The sequence below is a fragment of the Corvus kubaryi genome, unplaced genomic scaffold (genome assembly GCF_017639235.1).
Source record: "Corvus kubaryi isolate FWS band 111438036 unplaced genomic scaffold, C.kubaryi_AGA036_p1.0 37398, whole genome shotgun sequence".
In the NCBI taxonomy this organism is placed as follows: domain Eukaryota; kingdom Metazoa; phylum Chordata; class Aves; order Passeriformes; family Corvidae; genus Corvus; species Corvus kubaryi.
Window position 1 is genome coordinate 37,282,360 of NW_024581137.1, and position 18,923 is coordinate 37,301,282.

General features: G+C 41.5%; 1 protein-coding gene across 2 annotated transcripts; it reads left to right on the top strand.

The window, feature by feature from the left end:
- The first annotated feature begins 10,603 nt into the window (after positions 1-10,603).
- Positions 10,604-18,923, top strand: SRI (sorcin). 2 transcript variants are annotated; one of them, XM_042043524.1, is made up of 8 exons: positions 10,659-10,814; positions 11,474-11,557; positions 14,642-14,711; positions 15,451-15,494; positions 16,517-16,664; positions 16,825-16,938; positions 17,396-17,454; positions 18,152-18,923. In XM_042043524.1, exons 1-8 carry the CDS (start codon positions 10,767-10,769, stop codon positions 18,176-18,178), a joined length of 594 nt encoding a protein of 197 aa, XP_041899458.1. In that variant the 5' UTR covers positions 10,659-10,766; the 3' UTR covers positions 18,179-18,923. The 2 variants fall into 2 exon arrangements, with proteins under 2 accessions (XP_041899457.1, XP_041899458.1); XM_042043523.1 differs by lacking the exon at positions 14,642-14,711 and having other exon boundaries at positions 10,604-10,814.

The following is an 18,923-nucleotide window of genomic DNA, read 5'->3' on the forward strand; positions in this document are numbered from 1 at the left end:
GTACTAGAGGCAGCTGACCACTCCTGACACCCTCAGCTCTAACTATAGCAGCAGAAGAAAATCAAGTACCTCTCTTTGGGGTGCAAAGTACTTACACCTACTGTGTATCTACTTTGAAGACAACTTTTGAAAACAGATCTTTCAGTCAGGATAATGACACCCCTTAACATGCCTCCATGTTATGTTCCAGAGTGGAAAGGGCAGTATTTGCCCGTTCTGACTGGTTTTATTAACAGAGTTCATGAGAGAAACAAAATAAAGCACTTAATCCATACCTACTTTCCACCCTCCTCTCCTTGCACTCACAAACCTCCAGAGCAAGCAGACTTATTTACCACTCAGATAAAACAAGCCCGGCCACTTCAACAAGCGTGAAGATAGATACCTGTGACCTCTGGTCCCAGCTAGGTTTTCAGCAGAGACCTTCACAAGACTGATTCCTGTGTAAAACAGGACTCTGCAAGTATACTTCACCGCGCCCACTACCAGTGAATAACTGGGGCCCCTTAAGTCCAAGATAATGGTGGTCATAAAACCATCTTACATGTCAGAACTACTGAAGAGTTTGCTCTGTCCTGAGCATATTTGTGGCTTTTTCAGACCATACCTTTCAGGGCTTTTCTCCCAGTCTTCAGTGTTTTTGTTAGCCTCCATGCCAAAACATGATGAGAACACTAGTTCTGACCAATTTTTTTTAAGTATGCATTTGAAATATGTGTGTGAAAGTCTGTCAATGCTTTGCAGTGTTAGATGTGGAGGTATTGTGCTTAAGCTAAACTATCAGAAAGCCATTATTAGATATTAGCTAATACAAAAGGTGATGAAAACCACCACAAATGAACAAAGACACAAAACCTGTGGATGAAATCAGAAAGCGAAGAGGATGGGAACGTCCTTAGAGTTATACAAAAGCACTAATCCAGAGAGTGTGGAGATGACTGTTTAAACAGACTGGGCTCCCACATTTGAGAGAAACTCCAAAATTCAGACCCTTGTTTTAGTGTTTACTGCCACCAACCAATTGCTCTAACTTTTGCTTAAATAAATTTCAAATTAAATCAGAGAGCTTTTCTGTTAACTTGCAGAGTGCTCTTAGGTCAACTCATTCCTGGCTGTAACAGGTTAAGCATGCACAACACAAATGGAAACCACCAAGTGATTATTAGCATCTGCAAAGATTCCAGGAACAGGCCAATTATATAAAAATAAGTATTTTTGTTAAGAACAATACATATTATCAGAACAGCAAAAAAAGTAAAGTTCTGTATCTTTTTTTAACTGGAAAGCCCTAAACATTTTGGAGCATAGAGTACAACAACTGACAGCCTGCCTGGCCTATTTACCCCTTTGTTTTTCCATAAGCCCTGCGCATAATATAAACATACATGGATGTTCTTACTTAGAGGTGTCGCAGAACCCTTTTTTCCTTCATGAAAATTCTAATCATTTTACTGAAAGAATAAGGAATAATTACCTATAATGTACATATTAACAATCTATGAAAGGATTCAGCTGCAAAAGGACTGAACAAGAAAGAAGCATCAATATGACAACAACAACAAAAAAAACCATACAAGACATCCTGCAAACATGAAGAACAAACTGTACATCATCAGCTCTCCTAACAGCCATGGTACCATGTTCTGAATTAAATATTATTATGTTTGATACATTATTATGCATAACTGGGTAACGATTTCTGACTTTGCTTGACTAATCATGGCCTCATTTGTACATCATGTCCACTCTTTCTATGTGGACAAAAAGGTTCTTACACTCAACAAAGGGAGAAAAAATGTTCTCTGTGATACAGTTCATATAAAATATGGCAAACTGGAATACTTTAAGTGGCAGATTTATGGCTAATTTTAGAAATTACACTGCTTAACCAATCTAATTATTTAGAACTATCATACTCAAACATTTACATATTAGCCAAAATCTTCAGAATGGATTTCCAAAAATATATGCATGAACACGTTAAACTTTTTCCAAGAGTAAAACATAGACTCTTAAACCACTGTTAGACATTTTAAAAGGGAGTTTGGCACAAATGATTTCTTTTGTCTTGGAAATACTACATCTCCTATTAGAGATGAGTACTGGGACCCAAGGAGTTGCTCCCACAGCTGGTACCAGAGGCCTGTCTAGGTGGGTTCTGTTTCTATCTTTGGCAGAACTTACATTTAGTTATGGTAAGAAACAGGTATAGGTCAGCCAGCCAACAAGCAAGGGCTGATGTGCCTGAATTAGAAGTAGCAGTGTGACATCTAGTGGGCTCTTTTGGGGACAGCAATAGGCTGATTCATTTTTAGCAACTCATCAAGCTCACAGGTCCCACAGAACATGCCGAGTTGAAAGGGACCCACAAGGATCATCAAGTCCAGCTCTTAAGTGAATGGCCGGTACAGGGAGTGAGTTCACAACCTTGGTGTTACCAGCACCATGCTCTACCAATTGAGATAACAGGTTTTAAGAAATTGAACAAAAGGATCAAAGAAGCTAATACCAGGAACAAATAAAACAGCCACAGACTATACAGGTGAGAAAAAAATATTTAGAAAAGCCAGAGGTGGAGGAAGGAGTTTTGCATTCACTGGTATTGCTTTCAGAGTGTACTCAAGTATGACTGACAGGAATTGAAAATACATCTCATGTTGGCCACCTGGGGATGCGTATTACAATATTTGACGCATTTTCAACACACGTGTGGCCCCATGCTGCAACAGAAGCATTAACCAAAACAAGCACCAAGAGAAGACAGGAAAGCAACTTTTCTCCACAGGTATGCTGAAACTTGGGATTCCCACAAGTGCTAAAAACTCCATTGCATCATAGGTAGTAGTGGGGCACCTAAAAAAACCCAAGTAAATAAAAACTAAACTTTATTTTCCTGGAGTTGTTTATTTCCATGTCACTTCTACTACATTACATGAGTCACATGCAAACCAGCCCATGACATTTCCCCAGTAATTTGGCCAATCTCATTGATAATGGAAATTGCAGATCAGCAAACAAAAATGAATTGTGGTAGTACTGGAGCAGTGTCAGTTCAAGAAGTAGACAATAAATGCTATCTGCCTAGATTCTCAACAAACTTGGGAAGTAAGAATGAGAGCCCAAAATGGACATCAGGCACCTAATGGGTGACAATCATAGAAAACAGACACCTGAAATGTCATTTCTATGTCTGCTGGTTTTGTGCCCAGCAGTACTGTCCCTGTCCCACATCTGACTAACCAACTATGAGCTAACTTCTCGCCTATCACCAGAGGTGATGGTGCAGAGCATAATTCCTAAATCATCAGGAATATCCCGTTTGTAGCTGCATACCCACAACACTGCTTCGGAAGAACAAGGCTTCAAAGCAATTCCTTTCCATCTGCACCTGGGAGTTTTACAAGCTGATGCTTACCATCCAGCCAGTACAGTGGAATCCTAGCCTTTTAAAAGGTAAAGTAGCATAATATATATTCTGATTGATATTAGAACATATATGCTGACACGCAGGATTGCAAAAATTGTTGTAGAGAAAGAATCAGATGCTTTATTGTTGAACTTGTTCTGTGCTTCAGTCCTTTATACATTTTCATATTCTGGCTTCTGTCTGGCAAAAACAGAGACCTGAATCCTGACCCCATGTTATCTAACAAAATGATTAAAAGAGCTTGCATGAGTTGCTTTGGGTGCCATCAATCTGTTTTAAATTATCCAAGCTCTTGGTATTGAAGATTTTGAAATAAGTACATGGGCGGTAAAGAAATAAAGATCAGTTGACAAGTGATATGCAAAGTAAGCAGTATTGCAAATGTCTTTTTCAAGTCACAGGCACGTATCACTGTTATCATCAGATATCTTTATATTGTAATTATATCTTTAGTTAAAGACCATCTTGGGAGCCATCTGACTGCAACATACCAGATCTAAGAAATTATTGTCATTACTGAAAAACTGCATTTCAGCTTTTGTTCTGTAAAGAACTCATGCCTGGGGAACGCACAAACTGTTGTATTTATGATTAAATTGATGTGGTAAATTGTGTTATTTTACTGCACTGAATAAAAGCTGATTGTTAGCCTCAAAAAATCAAAATATCAAAACCTCAATAGCTATACCATCCATCCACAATTAAGGTTATCTTGTTTTAGGCCCTCTTGCTGATGCCCAGGGAATGATGAAGAATTTCCATAGCTCTGAACACAGACAAAAACAAAGAAGGGAACGAGTATGGAGTAAGGGAGTTGGTCACCACTGAAGCATCTATTAAAGAAGTTGCAGCTGGGAGGGAAAAGTCAGGAAGACTGATGAAGTTGCAGAAAAACTGAGATAGCTCAAACTGGATGACTAAAATCTATAGAAAATTTTGATCTCCATACTTTCTGTATCTATAAAGTGACAGAAATGTCTTCCCCCTGTCCCCTGTCCTTTCCAGTACATTATGTGATGAATCCAGCATAAAATTTGGCTATTAAAGAAAATCTTGTAAAAATACCTGGCTGAAGACTGAGCATAAATAATGTGCCGTAAATAAAAAATGAAAGAGTAACATCAAAGAGAATAAAAAGCAGCAGAACACAGGAGCACCATTCCTTTGGGCACCAAGTCAGGCATTATATTAGAGACATCTGGTCTATACTATATTTATTTTTCCACAGTTTAAAATTATGCCTCTTCTCAAGTACTGCAATTTAAAAAGATGAGGAGATTAGTTCTTGTCCTCCCTTAAGCAGTATACTTATTCCAAAAATTTTATCCCCTCAGCTGTGCTAAGTAAACACCTCAAGAAAATTGAACTTTACACTTTAATTCCCCATCTCCTCCCTAGCTTTATTGCAGTTGTCAGGAAAGCATGACACATCAGCACACCAGCACCAAGCTCCCAGCCACTTCACCAGATGGGAATGTAACTGGCAGCACAATCTGGCTCAAGCTTTCAGTTCAGGGTGACCAAATTCCCTCATCATGTGTGAGCTCATGTCAGGGTCAAATGTACCCGGACTTAGAAGGAGCAGAAGTAGACCAGATGGGCAAGCAGAAAGTCTGTGACTTGTCATGGGTTTATGCTAGCCTTGTTTCACTGTAAGGAAGCAAGGCACACACAATGAATGTGACTTGTGACCAGAGTTTAAGGCAGTAACACTATTACTGTAGCTCTGTTCTGAATTCTTTCTTAAAATCCTACTACAAAGAATCCAGAAAAAGCTATGGAATGAAAACTGTGCACATAATTTTCCCTTTCTAAACAAAATTATCTTACTTAGGCCTTTTCTTAGGAAAATACAGTGAATTATCTCTGTAAAAGAAAAAAGAAAAAAAAAGGCAATAGTACCAGCATCCTGTGTTGTTTGGCTTCAAATTTCCCACTAGAGGGATTACACACTCTTTGAGATCTGCAAAATAAGAAACTATTTACACAGATTTCTTACTGGTGCGTTTGTAATATGATCATGTTATCGTAATTTAAAAGGTTACCACAGATCAATAGCCCTTCAGAAGGCAGATGTGTACTCATTAATCTCCTCAAACAGCCTTCCTTTGTGGCCTTCCTCTTCCTCAGATAAGGAGTAAGCAAATGCACCAGTGCAAACAAAATGCCTACCCAACAATCCACTTAAAATACACGCCTTGGTTACATCTGTCTCCTATCTCTTTTGCTCATATATGTTTAAATATAAATAATCTTGCAAATGCTGACTACTGAGTGCAGTGCATTTGGCCCTCTCACTACAAGACAGACACTAAGGTGCTGGAGCGAGATCAGACAAGGGCAATGGAGCTGATGAAGGGTCTGGAGCACAAGTATGATGAGGAGAAGCTGAGGGACCTGGGGTCATTAGCCTGGAGAAAAGCAGGCTGAAAGGGGACAGTAAAACTCTACAACTGCCTGAGAAAATGTTGTAGTGAGGTGGGGGTCAGTCTCTACTAGCAAGTAACAAAAGATAGGATGAGAGGAAATGGGAGTCAAGTTGTGCCAGGGGAGGTTTTTAGATATTTGGAGAAATGTCTTTATTGAAAACATTGCTGAGCATTGGAACAGGCGGCCCAAGAAAGTGGCTGAGTCACCATCCCTGGGGATATTAAAAGGCTTGTAGATGTGGCACTGAGGGCCATGGTTTAGTGGTGGGCCTGGCAGTGCTGGATTAACAGGTTGCCTCAATGTTCTAAGAGATCATTTCCAGCCAAAACTGCTAAGATTTAATGAGTTCCAGGAGTCTCAGTAGAAGTACTGAAAATGGAGGATGACCAGATATTTAAGCTGAGTTAAAGTACAAAAACACCCTATCCCAAATTATGAAACACATCTTCCTTTTTTATACAGCTACAGCTGCACAGTTTAGAGTCTTTATCTACCTACTGGTCTGAATCATATCTGGTTTTTTCTCATTGAAGCAGTCAAAAATTCATTCCTATTAAGCTATTGGCAATACATATACACCATTTGACATTTTGCTTCTCAGTGCATAACTCTTCGAATCTTATCACTAGTGTTCTTTGCCACTTACTTTCAATCTTTCCAGCTTTTAATATTTTTATCACTGTTTCTAGATGCTATTTTAACTAGGTGGGCATTTTGCCCAGACATTAATATATGTACTCTAACAAAGTTAGCTCAGAGCCTCCAATAACCTGCACTGCACGTGATCAAGTCTGGTCAATAAAACTATTTGACCATCGCACAGCTTGGTATCAACACATGGTGTTCCGGTTTGGCCAAATTTAGAAATATATCCTCTGAGGGAAGGTAGAACCACCCCTCCCCCACCAGGTTCAGGAAAAATAAATTTTCCTCAAAGGAAAGTGAAGGAGATAAAACTATTTATTTACCAAACACATGGGAAAAGGAAAATAATGCTAAACAATAAAATCTCTCACTGTGGAGAAAAAACCTGGGAAAGTGTCAGATTCCTCCCTTTGGTCTCCTCGGAGTTGGGGCTTGGCCCAGGGCCAGGCCCTCTGTGCTTGGTGGAAAGTTCTCCCAATGTGTTCTGATATTGAAGCAGTCCAGGAGAAAAGGGAGAAAATCCGAAATTCCAGGGAAGGGAAAAAAATTCAACTCTCAGTCTCTCTCCGGAGAAAAAGAAGCTGAACCACTGGCCAAAAGCTGACTGGAAAGCAGCAAGCCGGGTGCTTCCTCCCTCCCCTGCCGCAGATGGAAAAACAATGCTATCTCTGTGTGACCTTGAACAAGCTGCAAACCACTTTGAAAAAGTTCTGCTCAGGTTTTTCCTTCCCCCTCTCAGGCTCAGTTTAGAGGCATAGAAAGGCACAAAGTTAATTTCTGGGCATAGGGCAGCGACATAGGATACACGTCATAAAGTCACCCCAAGACACAGGCTTAGTCAAATACCCTTGTGAGATATGTATTTCTTAAGTCACAAAGCTAGTCAGGTTCACTACTGTGTTTCTCAGGTGCCCTGACATCATGGGTTAGCGTAACTCCAGAAGTGATTTTCTTGCAAAGAGGTGCTTACAGCTTCCTCTGTGACCTGACGGAACCCATCAACTGGCTAGTTTGAATATTGACAATTTTTTAAACCACTTAAAATTTTGACCGTCTCTGTGGTCCACATTTAAGAATGGACAAACCCCGGGAAGCTTTCTCTTGCTTCCGGGCTTGGGACAGGTAACTGGGCTCAGGTTATACGGGGCCCAGCAGGCCCAGGCTGGGCCCTGCTCGGTCCGGGCCGGGTCCGGGCCGGGACCTGCTGAGCTGGGTCCGGGCTGGGCTGGGTCCAGGCTGGGACACAGCCATCCTGGAGCTGTGTGGCCCTGTTCCATCCATGGCCCTCCCACAGCACTGTTATGTGCGGCCCGGCTCCCCTCCCCACCTCTCCAGTGCGGCCAAGATTCAGCTGAAGCTGTACCGCTGTCCAGCAGAGATCATGTGAGCAACAGTGATAAGCGAAATGCCAGCTGCAAGGCCTGGGTGAGATTAACCCTTTTAGTGCTGCAGACATTAAGTAAAGAAAGAAGAGCTGAAAAAAACCTGAGGGAGGAGAAAGAGGAGATGCTTCAAGCTGAAATTCTGTTGTAAAGCTATGGTGGTGATGGACTATGATATATCAGAGTACCCATTGTAATTTCATGAAAGCATGGGGGGGTGGAGCATTCAAACTGTACTTGTGAGCAAAAGCACCTGTGCCGAAATAAGCAAATGCTGAAGCAGCTGAATTTGATGTGAAGTTTGAACAGGGAGAGATGGAAGTGATGAGGACCCTTTTGCTCCAAATCGGAAGGAGAAAGACCTCTGTTCCTAGAGATGCTCCCAGAGATAGTCCTAGAGATGAAGATGATGAGGACCTTTTTTCTCCCAGGGAAGGGGGAGGACCTCTATTGTTAGAGATGAAGATGCTCCCAGAGATGGGTAAAGAGGACCTTTGTTTTTGAACAGCTCAACCTTAAAATGGTACCCCAGTAGCTCAAGATTGGATGTCGGGGTCCCTTCCCCCTGCCATGTAGCCCTGGGAGAGCGGCCCTGGGGGGAGGCACGGTGTTTCCCTGGCCCTGGTCAGCCTCGTTCCCCATTGGTTGTTTTGTGTTCCCCTGCGTGGGCAGGGACCCTCGGGTCCCGTGACTGAGCAGTTCCTCGGCAGAGCCCCGGCCATGTGGCTGGAGAAATAAACATCTCTGAAACATCTATCAAGAGTCGGTCCTTATATATTTCTTTTCCACGGGCCTCGTTGTTTGATATGCATGTTGCAGTATCTGCACTGTAACAATTGGACCCTCGAAAGCAGAAACATGATGCGAGCAGAGAACCAAGCCGGGTGGCTGTCTTGTTGTGATACTGAAGCTATGAGAGAATTTCTTGTGGAGATGTCTCCATAGCATGAGCAAGAGAGACTCCTCCCCCTAAGTGAACTGAACAAGGTTACTATGGAAGTGGTAAACAGACTGGACATCTCAAGGGTTGTCTTTTTACATTGTCAGTGGGAGAAAGGAGAAAGGTGGGGGGAGAAGTGTTCTGAAGGTGTGGTTTGGTTTTTTTTCCCCTTTTTTTTTCCTTTCTTTTAGGTCGGTTAATAAACTTCTTTATATTCTTTTAAGTTTTGTGCCTGTTTTGCTTTCTCCTAATTCTTATCTCACAGAAGGTAAATGAGTAATGAGTATTTTGGACCAAACCACTACACCTGAAAAGATGGGCTTCATATATGCTATCCCGCATGATGAATGATTTGTCTCTTTCATTTTGCAGCTCTATTGATTATTAAATTACACAGAACACCACAGTTTTGTTTTCATGTCACTGGCAACTGTTAAGTTATAAGGTGCAATTAGTGCTAGAATAATAAAATATACGCTATACAGATAACATCTGAAAGTCTTGTTTACTGGATGACTTAGAAGATGAGGAGGGGGACACTTTTAATGGAAAGTTTACCATAAATTAGCATGCTTTAATTGATAAGGTTCTACTCAAATTATAAAGTTCTGCAGAAATTATGCTAATAAACAGAAAATGTTATGCTTCCAGGTTTCTTACAGCAGACCATTTACCCTGAAAGGTCTCCATCAGTAGGTTTCAGTCATACAGACTCCAGCAACTGATTTCTCATTGTCTTGCGACTGAATTAAATAGCTCTCACTAGGAGAAGGAGGGAGTTCTATGTTTTGCAAAGTCGCGTTCCAGCTCAGACCAAGCTGTGGCCATTCCGGCTGATGCTGCTCCCTGGGGTACCGGGTGGTCAGTGGGAGCAAATCACGGGCTGTACCGGTGAGTTCCTCCAGCCAGGAGGAGACTGCTGGATCAAAGTTGGGGCTGTTCCAGCTAATCCCCAAACCCGGAGCAGCCCCTGACTGAATACAAAAAGAGCTTCCTCGCTTCAGTGGGACACGGGCATTCCCCCAGCTCCTGCTGGGGACCTACAGACCCAAGAGAAATTGTACAGCTTGTTTTCTGCCTTTGAGAACAGGGACAGGTGGTCCGAGTCTGAAGAAAAAGCTACGGTACCGAAAGAGGTAAGGACACGTTTTGTGATACACGATACAGATGCACGAACTACTGAGTTTATGAGCCTTGTGGCCTTTTGGTAAATAACGAGCCGGTGATTCTAAAATAATCTGACGTCAACTCAGACGATTCACCAGCGAACACGTCGGGAGCTTTCCTGTCGCCTTAGTGGGTCACAGCCGCCACAGAACACCGCTTTCCCGAGAGCGGCAGTCCCGGGATGCGCCAGGGACCGGCTCCACCTCTGCTGCCCGCGGCCGGTGGCTTCCCCCCCCCCTCCTCCTCCTCCTCCTCCTCCTTCTCCCCCTTCTCCTCCTCAGCGGAGCAGTTCCGTCCACGGACGCTGCCTCCCGCGGGTGTCTGACAGCTGCTGGCCGGGAGCCGCCGGGACCTGAGCCCACTCCCCTCCGCCGGCAGCCCCGCACTTAGCACTCCCCACCCGATCCCGCTCGGACGGGCCCATGTTCCATCCACCCCACCCCACCCCACCCACCCGTGCGAGCGGCCCGAAGCAGCGCCGCGCCGCGCCCTTCCTGCACCGGGAAATGCCGCCGCGGGGCCATAGGCCTGTACCACCGCGCCGGAGGGGGAACTTGAACGGGAGGAGATCGGAGGGGGTGGTCCCTCAGCTCCCGACGGCACCGCCCGGCACCGCCTGCTGCCCCGATGACGGCAGGTTGCCGCTTGCCCCGCCCGGGTGGCGGCGGCACGCGGGCTCCGGGAAGGACCGGGGCTGGAAGCCGCCGCCCTCCCTGCATATCCGGGTGGTTGCTCCCAGGCGCGGCCGGACCGCCGGAGCCGGTGCCAGGCGAAGATGGCGTATCCCGGGCAGCCGGCGCCCGGCGGGTTCTACCAGGGCGGGGTGAGCGGGGGCTGGGGCCCGCGGGGGGATGTGGCCGGGGGCGCGGCGGGAGCCGTGTGAGGCGGGGGCTGCCCGGCCTCCGACCGCCGCTCCCGCCGGGAGGTGCCGCAGGCGCCAACCCGGGGCTGCGCCCGCAGGAGAAGGGAGGGAGGAGGCACATCCCACGCAGCTGCTGCCGCGGGGCGAAAGTCAGTGCTGAGGTGTCATTCCATGATTTTCACTTAAAAATCAGTTTTATTTAAAGATTTTCACACTTAATGCATATTCCTCCATGTATTTTCCCTAGAGATCTGTTTAGCTCAACTTTTCTGAGGTGGAAAGAAAAATCTGCAGTGCCTTATTATTTCTTCTGGCCGTTTTCTGCTAGTAGTAGAATAAAATGAAACCTTGGTGGGATAGACCAAGCTACATCTAGATCAGTGGCTTGCTCCTGTGCAAGGTTTTACACTGATCGGCTTACATTACGAGAAATTAGTATATCAGTACCGAAACTGAGAGCTGGTTTTGTTTTGTTGGGTTTTTGTTGGTTTTTTTTTCATAGGGAGTTTCTTTTTTGGTTTTTTTTTTGGCATGGTGTGTACAGAAAAACATAAGTTGATAAGTACGGATCCTTTGCTGAATCATTGATTTAAAATTAATTTTCTTCTTGATTTCCAAAGTATGGAGGACCCCCAGGAGGACCAGCATTCCCTGGACAAGCTCAGGATCCTTTGTATGGTTATTTTGCTGCAGTGGGAGGGCAGGTAAACCTATAAAATGTTATTTACTTCTTTATTTACTTCAGGATTTTTTTTCCTGGGGAATACTTTCTACCTTTGGAAGGAGGAATGCCTAGTATTTGCAGTGAGAAAAACTGGTATTTCAAGTTTAAAAAAAAAATCCAGAATTGTTTTACTTCGCCTATTTGCTATATATATCTGTATTAGTCTGTGTTACAGCTGTACACATACAGGAACTATACAGTTTGAATAATGCTGTTAGTTTCTATATTGTATGTGTAAATACATACATACAATTACAAATATATGCATGTATGCCTATATTTCCTATATAGGTATATGCAGGGAATATATAGATGCATGAAATTTTGTAACTGATTTGTGACTCAGCTCTGGGCTGGTGAATGCTGCCAAGTTTAGGAGAAAGAAACCAGAAACAGTGGAAAGCATGGGCTGTGGGGATGGCCTGGGTAAGAGCAGGAAATGCTAATAGGAAAGAGGTCATTACATGATGTTAGTAGACTCACAAATGGAAAAGCAGTCATAGGTTGTGCCAGCATCTGGGTTTACTGGTAGCATAGAGTGATTATTCTTTTAGAGGAAAGGCATTCACAACTCTTTTTTTTTTCTTCCCTGTCATTCTGCACTGCATTTTTAATTTCTTTCCTGTAATTTTGTGGCATATATTGTTTGTATGATCATGTATGTTACTAGAAGTAAGTGCTGTTTGAACTGTACTACAGAGCTTAGGAGCGATTAAGTTAGGTTTATTGAACTGAAGTTCCGTGTCTGTTGGCCATATTATAGCTATTTATTGCACACTTGTAGGGTGTGTGCAGATCTAAAACTCTGCTCTTGGATCTGTTATCCTTGGGTAGGTACAACCACAACATGAATGTTTGAATTCAGCAATATTAGCTGATGTTCAGATTCCCACCATAACTTGGATTAGTTTTGTTCTCTGTGTTACTCTTTTGAATTAATAATGCATCTTGCAGTCTGTATCTTAGTTTCTTCTAACTGCTTATGAAAATATTTAGACCGTGTGTTTTTGTAGTAAAGGAGAACACTGGAATGACCTCTGTGTAGTGAGGCCTCCCTGAGAAGGTGGAGCCCAGCTGAGTTCTGCTGAATGTGCTGACAGTTTGTCTGCCAGCTGAGATGTCTCTGTGTGCAGGTGCCACCTGGATGTGTGCCAGGAATCAGCAGTGGAGCCAGTAACTGACGCTGGAAACATGAATAAGCTCCTATTGTAAAGAGAAAGGGGGGTAGCAGCAAACAGGATACAGCGCTGTGGAGAAGAGGTGGTGGGAGCTGGACCTCAGCAAAACATAGATACGGATACTGGAAGCTGGGGGAACCAGTATGATCAAGTTAGCACTTCAGAATACTTAAGTTAATGCTCTGAAATACTTTCTTTTTGTAGAAATAATTCCTTACTGAAATGAACTCAGGCTTTTGAAGTTATCCTTGGAATTTGAGGTGTCTGTTTCTGGGACCAGTGGCTGTGCAGAAGTAAAAACCCTGTAAGGAGACAGTGAAATGGAACAGAAAAATTATCAGTTGCTTTTATGGCCACCCGTGCAACTCTGTAAAAAGCCAGATCTCAGTTATCCATATGTACTTACTGAAGAATTAGTATGTTTTGGTTATGGTTTGCTGCTCTCTGTTTTGTTTTTATGCCTATATAATATATAATCTTTTCTCTGAGCTTTCTTTGAAGTAGTTTACAACAGGGATCTTGTCTTTGACTTGATGAACTAGTTTCCTAGAAGAAAGTAAAAAGTATTGTTTCAAATCTTTATTCAATTGAGTCTGTCTTTGTAGGAAGTAGTAATGTAATTTTTAGCCTGTTTGCATAGCCCGTATGCGTTGTCTAGTTTAGCTGCTTATGTTCTACTGAAAAAAAAAAAAGACAAGCATCTTTTTGGTAATGTTAATCTTGATTACAGTCATGCTTTTCTATCTTCCTCTCTTTTAAAGTTACGCAGTTCCTATCTTTATTTCAGAGGGTACAAAGCCTTTGAAGAGATTAGTTACTTAATATTAATAGATATTTCAAATCTTCTTTTCCCCCCTGTGAATATAAAGCATTAAATACATCTGTATAATTAGACTGATGGAGTAGATTGGAAGCAGTTTTGTGTTTAGCTGCCATTAACTTTACATAGAATCAAAATGTTGCTTTTTTTTCCAGACCTTGTCAAATATCATTTAACATAGAACTACTATTTGTCTTTTAAACAATGATACTTCATTTCTGAAGGTTATCAGGCTGTGCTATTCCCACCATACCATTTGGTAGCATATCCCTGTTCTTGAAAAAAAGTGCTTTCAAAAGTGGGTTTAAAAACACTAGGAAAATGCTGTAGCAGCAGAATAATAGAATATGCGGAATTGGAAGGGACCCACAAGGATCATCGAGTCCAACTCCTGGCCCTGCACAAGACACCCCAAGAGTCACACCAAGTGTCCAAGTCTGTTGTCCAAATACTTCTTGAACTCTAACAGGCTTGATCCTGTGATCACTTCTCTGGGAAGCCCATTCCAGTGCTCAACCACCCTCTGGGTGAAAAACCTTTTCCTGATATCCAACCTAAATCTCCCCTGACTCGGCTTTTCATCTTCTAATGCGTTACAGAAGTGGCATCATTTTTTTGTGTCTACAGACATAATGTTCCATTCCTGAATGAGGTTAAATTAAACTCTCTGTGAACCAAACTTCCTGTTGGGGATATGAGGAATAAAACTTCTTAGAATTCCAGCTCCGCTTCTGACAGCTCGTTGCTTTCCATGAATTGGCAGTTGTTTTCTCTCTTTGGCCCGGAGCAGGATTTGTTGGAAGTGAGGCATTTTCCAACCGTGTGGCTAGGTATCTTTTCTGGGTTTGTTTTGTTTTTCTTTTAAAGTTCTTTGCTTTCTGTGTTTGCTTGTTTGCTAGCAACTTAAAATTTTAAAAAAAACTGGAATTTTTATATTTGTCAGTTATGAGGATGTCTTGAGAAGGGTAGCTAATGGAATGCCACTGGAAGGGGAGTGGGTACTGGGAATAAGCAGCCTGGGAGAGGGTGTTAAAACAATAGCTGATACATCTTCTGTTATCAAAAGGATGGACAAATAGATGCTGATGAGCTACAGAGATGTCTCACCCAGTCAGGGATTGCAGGAGCATATAAACGTAAGTTAACAATTTAAATAAACAAGCAAATCTAAAGCGCACTAAGTCTTCTTCCCATACTAGAAAATGCTTGTAGTTGTGCCTTCTGCAGAGCTGGGGTTTTTTTTTTGCATGGCAAATGGGTTTCCTTTCCAAATCTTGGAAATGTAAATTCTCTGTATTCAGTTCTGTGCACCAAGGACTTGCCTTCTCAGCCTCCTTAGCTCCCCACTCTGCTGGGCTGTGGAGTTGAAGTGGTTTGTTTTGTAATGGACAGACTGTTCTTAAAAAGATGCTTTGCTTTGGCTTGAGCTGAGCTTTGATAATGACCAAAATCTGTGGCAGGATTCCTCTGCTGAGATACCTCCTGTTCAGTTCACAGCTTCTGTGAGTGAAACTGGCTTGAACAAGTGGTGTCTGTGGGGGGTAACGTAAATTACCACTTTGAAACCCCAAACTGTTAAGGATTAAGATAAGAGCAAGTTAATTTTAAATGCAACTTGAATTGCCTCCAAATTGTCCACTGTCAGTTTTTCTAACAAGTAATGGCTCTTGCTTGGATCAAAATACGGTATGGCTGTATACAGGGGAACCAATTACATAATACTTTATGCATTACAATATATTTATATATATATATAATATATATAATTTCAATTTCAGTATATAATTTCACTTTATCATAAATCTGAAATTTTATGTTTAGACAAAACTGAAGATTATGGTCTTAATTTATTTTTCCTTTTTCTAATTTTAACAGCTTTCAACTTGGAGACTTGCAGACTTATGATCTCAATGCTGGATGTATCCTTTACTATGAAATGTAAACATTTTTGCATTATGTAAGCAAAGATGAGAGAGTGCCAAAACATTTGGAAAATGCTTTGTAGTTTCCATTCAGCCTTTACTTGATAAGTCTTGTAATCAGTGTGATTGGGAAGCTACAAAACTCCATTCCTACTAATTTTAAAGAATGAAGAAGTAGTAATAAATGAGGCTCTCAGTGACCAATCTTTTTACAACAAGTGGTATCCCTCTAAGCCTGGGAAACTGTTGCTCCACTAAATGTATGAAGGGTCACGTCTGGTGGCCCAGAATAAAGTATTGTTCAAATCACTTATTGTGCTTTTCAAATAGGACAACTTTCCAATTTTTCATCCTTCCTAATGAATTTTAAATATTTGTACTACACAGCCTGAATACAATCTAAGTCCCCCTAAATCCTGTTCCATCAATTAATCAGGTTTGAGTATCTAATGGAATGGTATGTGGCATTCAGCAGTAGGACCTATGGAAGACTTAGATATACTGTGTAAGGTTGGAATCTTGGGAGGTTTTTTAGCCAAAGCTTAAACTGAAAGTTTTGCTGCTGAAAAAGAAAAAAGCAGAAATGAAACTGGAAGGGCTCTTAGCTCGCCTTGAACAAGCCACTAAGAGTATGAGAGAACTGATATAACAGTTTATTCTTTGGCATCTATTTTTATTTCAGCTATGTATTTAATTGGTTACAATTATATAGCAGCAGGTAAAAGAGAAGTGTGTCAACTAAAGTAGAAGTCACAAAGAGAAAATGGCTTTAGCAGGTTTCACCAGGAAGAAATGGGGCGAGTAGGTTCTCTCACCTTAGGTTTTGGGCAGTATTACCTCCATCTGTGCTGGGGGATACTTCAGTTAGTTTTCTACAAGAAACATAAATAATAGTAAAATCTTACTAATACTGACCTTCAGGCAAGAGTTTTTAACTACAGAGAGACGCCTTGTTTGTTTGTCTTTTTTGTCGGTGGTTTTGTTTAGTTAAGAAATGTTTTTCTTAGCTTTGAAATCAGAGGGATATGTCTGGCACCCTGGGATTTAACGAGTTTAAAGAACTCTGGGCTGTGGTCAATGGCTGGAAGCAACACTTTGTAAGTTTTGACAGTGATGGAAGTGGCACAGTGGATCGCCAGGAACTGGAGAAAGCCTTGATGACTATGGGTAAGTTGTGAATTGTTCTTGCTTCTGACACTGACTTACACCATTTCCCAGTAACAGTTTTCATCCTGCAGTAACTAATATGTGATATTTCCAATGAAAACATGTTGGATTCTGTTAATTTACCTGTCTTTTCACAGTAAGACTTTTTATTTTCAAATAGGATTTAGACTGAGCCCACAGGCTGTGACTGCAATCACAAAGCGATACAGCACTCAAGGGAAGATTGCATTCGATGATTACATTGCCTGCTGTGTGAAACTCAGAGCTCTCACTGGTATGCTGGATTATAGCCTTGTTACTGTCATCCCCATAATATATTTCTATTTAATAAAACCTGATTGTTCACTTATCTCCAGTTCAACTTCGGCATACTACAAAAGAGGTTTCTTTCAATAGTCTACAGGCAGAAGTGCAACAACTGTAGATAAAGGATTGTTTAAATTCCCATGAAAAAAAGGACTTTATACTGATGCTGTGTTTACTCCAGAGACTGGAAGAGTTATGTTATCAAAATTGGAAAACTTTGTTTATTAACAGAACATAAAGGGTTGTATATGATAAATACAAAAATGTAGAATGGGAAATTAAGTCTTGGAATTAACTGTAGTATTCTTCATCAGTTCTCCGTCATGTGACTTGGGGAATTTTAGGAAAGTACTATACACTTTAAAAAAATTGTTTATCTGTAATTCTTCTTACCCGGTTTCTGTTTTCTTAATGCTTTTCTGCAGAATGCTTTAGAAGAAGGGATACGACTCAGCAGGGTTTTGTGAACTTCCACTATGATGATGTAAGTGAATTTTAAGGAATCTATTAAAATTCCAGGGTAAAACAAAAGAAAAACTTAAGACAATGTTATTATTTGAGTTTGTGCCTACCTTCCCTACATGTAGAGTGAGAACCCAAAAGTTCTGGGGCTTGTTGAGTATTGTCTCAAAAAGCTTTCCTGTATTTTACAGAGTTCTATAAAATGTTGTGTACTTTTTTCTGAACTTCTAACCAGAGGGGTTCAAGAAGATCCAAGAAGCTACACCACTTGCTAGCATCACTTTCTGTGACTTGTTTTTCATTTTCTGTTTTAAAGCTTGGTAGGCGTTTTTCCCAGGAAAGGTTGGTGGAGGTCTGGTGGAAACAGACACAAATCACATTCAGTCAGGCTTGTGGGTCTGGGCTTCCTAGCCACATCTGTGCTGCTAAAAGAGAACACTAGATTAAAATCATTCTGGATTTGGGTGTTTTGGGGTTTGGGGGTTTTTTTGGTGGGGGGAGGAGGGCCATGTGTGCTAGTTTTTTGTTGTTATTTTTTGTTGTTGTTATCATTAAGGAGATACTTTAACTATTTGCATATTTTCATAGGTATTTTAAAGCTTTACTGTTCGTGGACTGAATTTATTTACAGAAAAGTGTAGTGACAATGAGTATTGTCGGAGAAAAAGTAAAAGGCCGTTCTCTGCCGTACATCTAATAAGTGGTTATTTTCTTCTCAGTTCATACAGTGTGTTATGAGCATCTAAATCAAAAGGAAGCAAGCCATGGATGGTCATGATTTAACATTCCAGGTTTACGAGCATCTAAATCAAAAGGACGCAAGCTGTGGATGATCATGATTTAACATTCCAGTGTGTGTTTTGCTTTGCCAACTCCTCCAATGATTGTGTATCTCAATATTGGAAATTGCATATTTTATGAAGGTATCACTTCACACACATTTTTTTAGTCTTGATAATGAATATGAACTACTTACGTACTGTTGTCTCTAACTTCCAATGTGTGATTATTAAAGATGCTTTTATTTTCATAAACTTGCAATTCACTATGTATAACTCAGATCATGCAAATGGTAAGATTTTCAGTAATGTGTCTACTTAATTTTTCCCATGATTCACAAAAATCAGTTTCTGGACTGCAGCTTATCTTTTTCTGACTTAAACAGTAACACATGTATGACTTCAGAGGATACATATTCTCTGGTCTTTGACAACGTAAGACAGATGTACAAACTGAAAGGGCTTTTGGAATGGTCATTTTGCACTGGTCTGTTAGAACATAAGCAAGTTTTGGTTGCTTATTTTGTCAGCTCTTTTGGAGATGAAGCCTGTGACACCATGCACTAAGACTACCTGCTAGAACTTCTTTTAAGCAGGGATGCAGCAAAACATAGCAGAGAACTCTTCTAGCCTTGTGCTCTGGTACAGGGGGCTTTGTTCCTGTAAGATTCTTTCTTTGTTTGTGTCACTGCATAAAACACTTTTAAACATA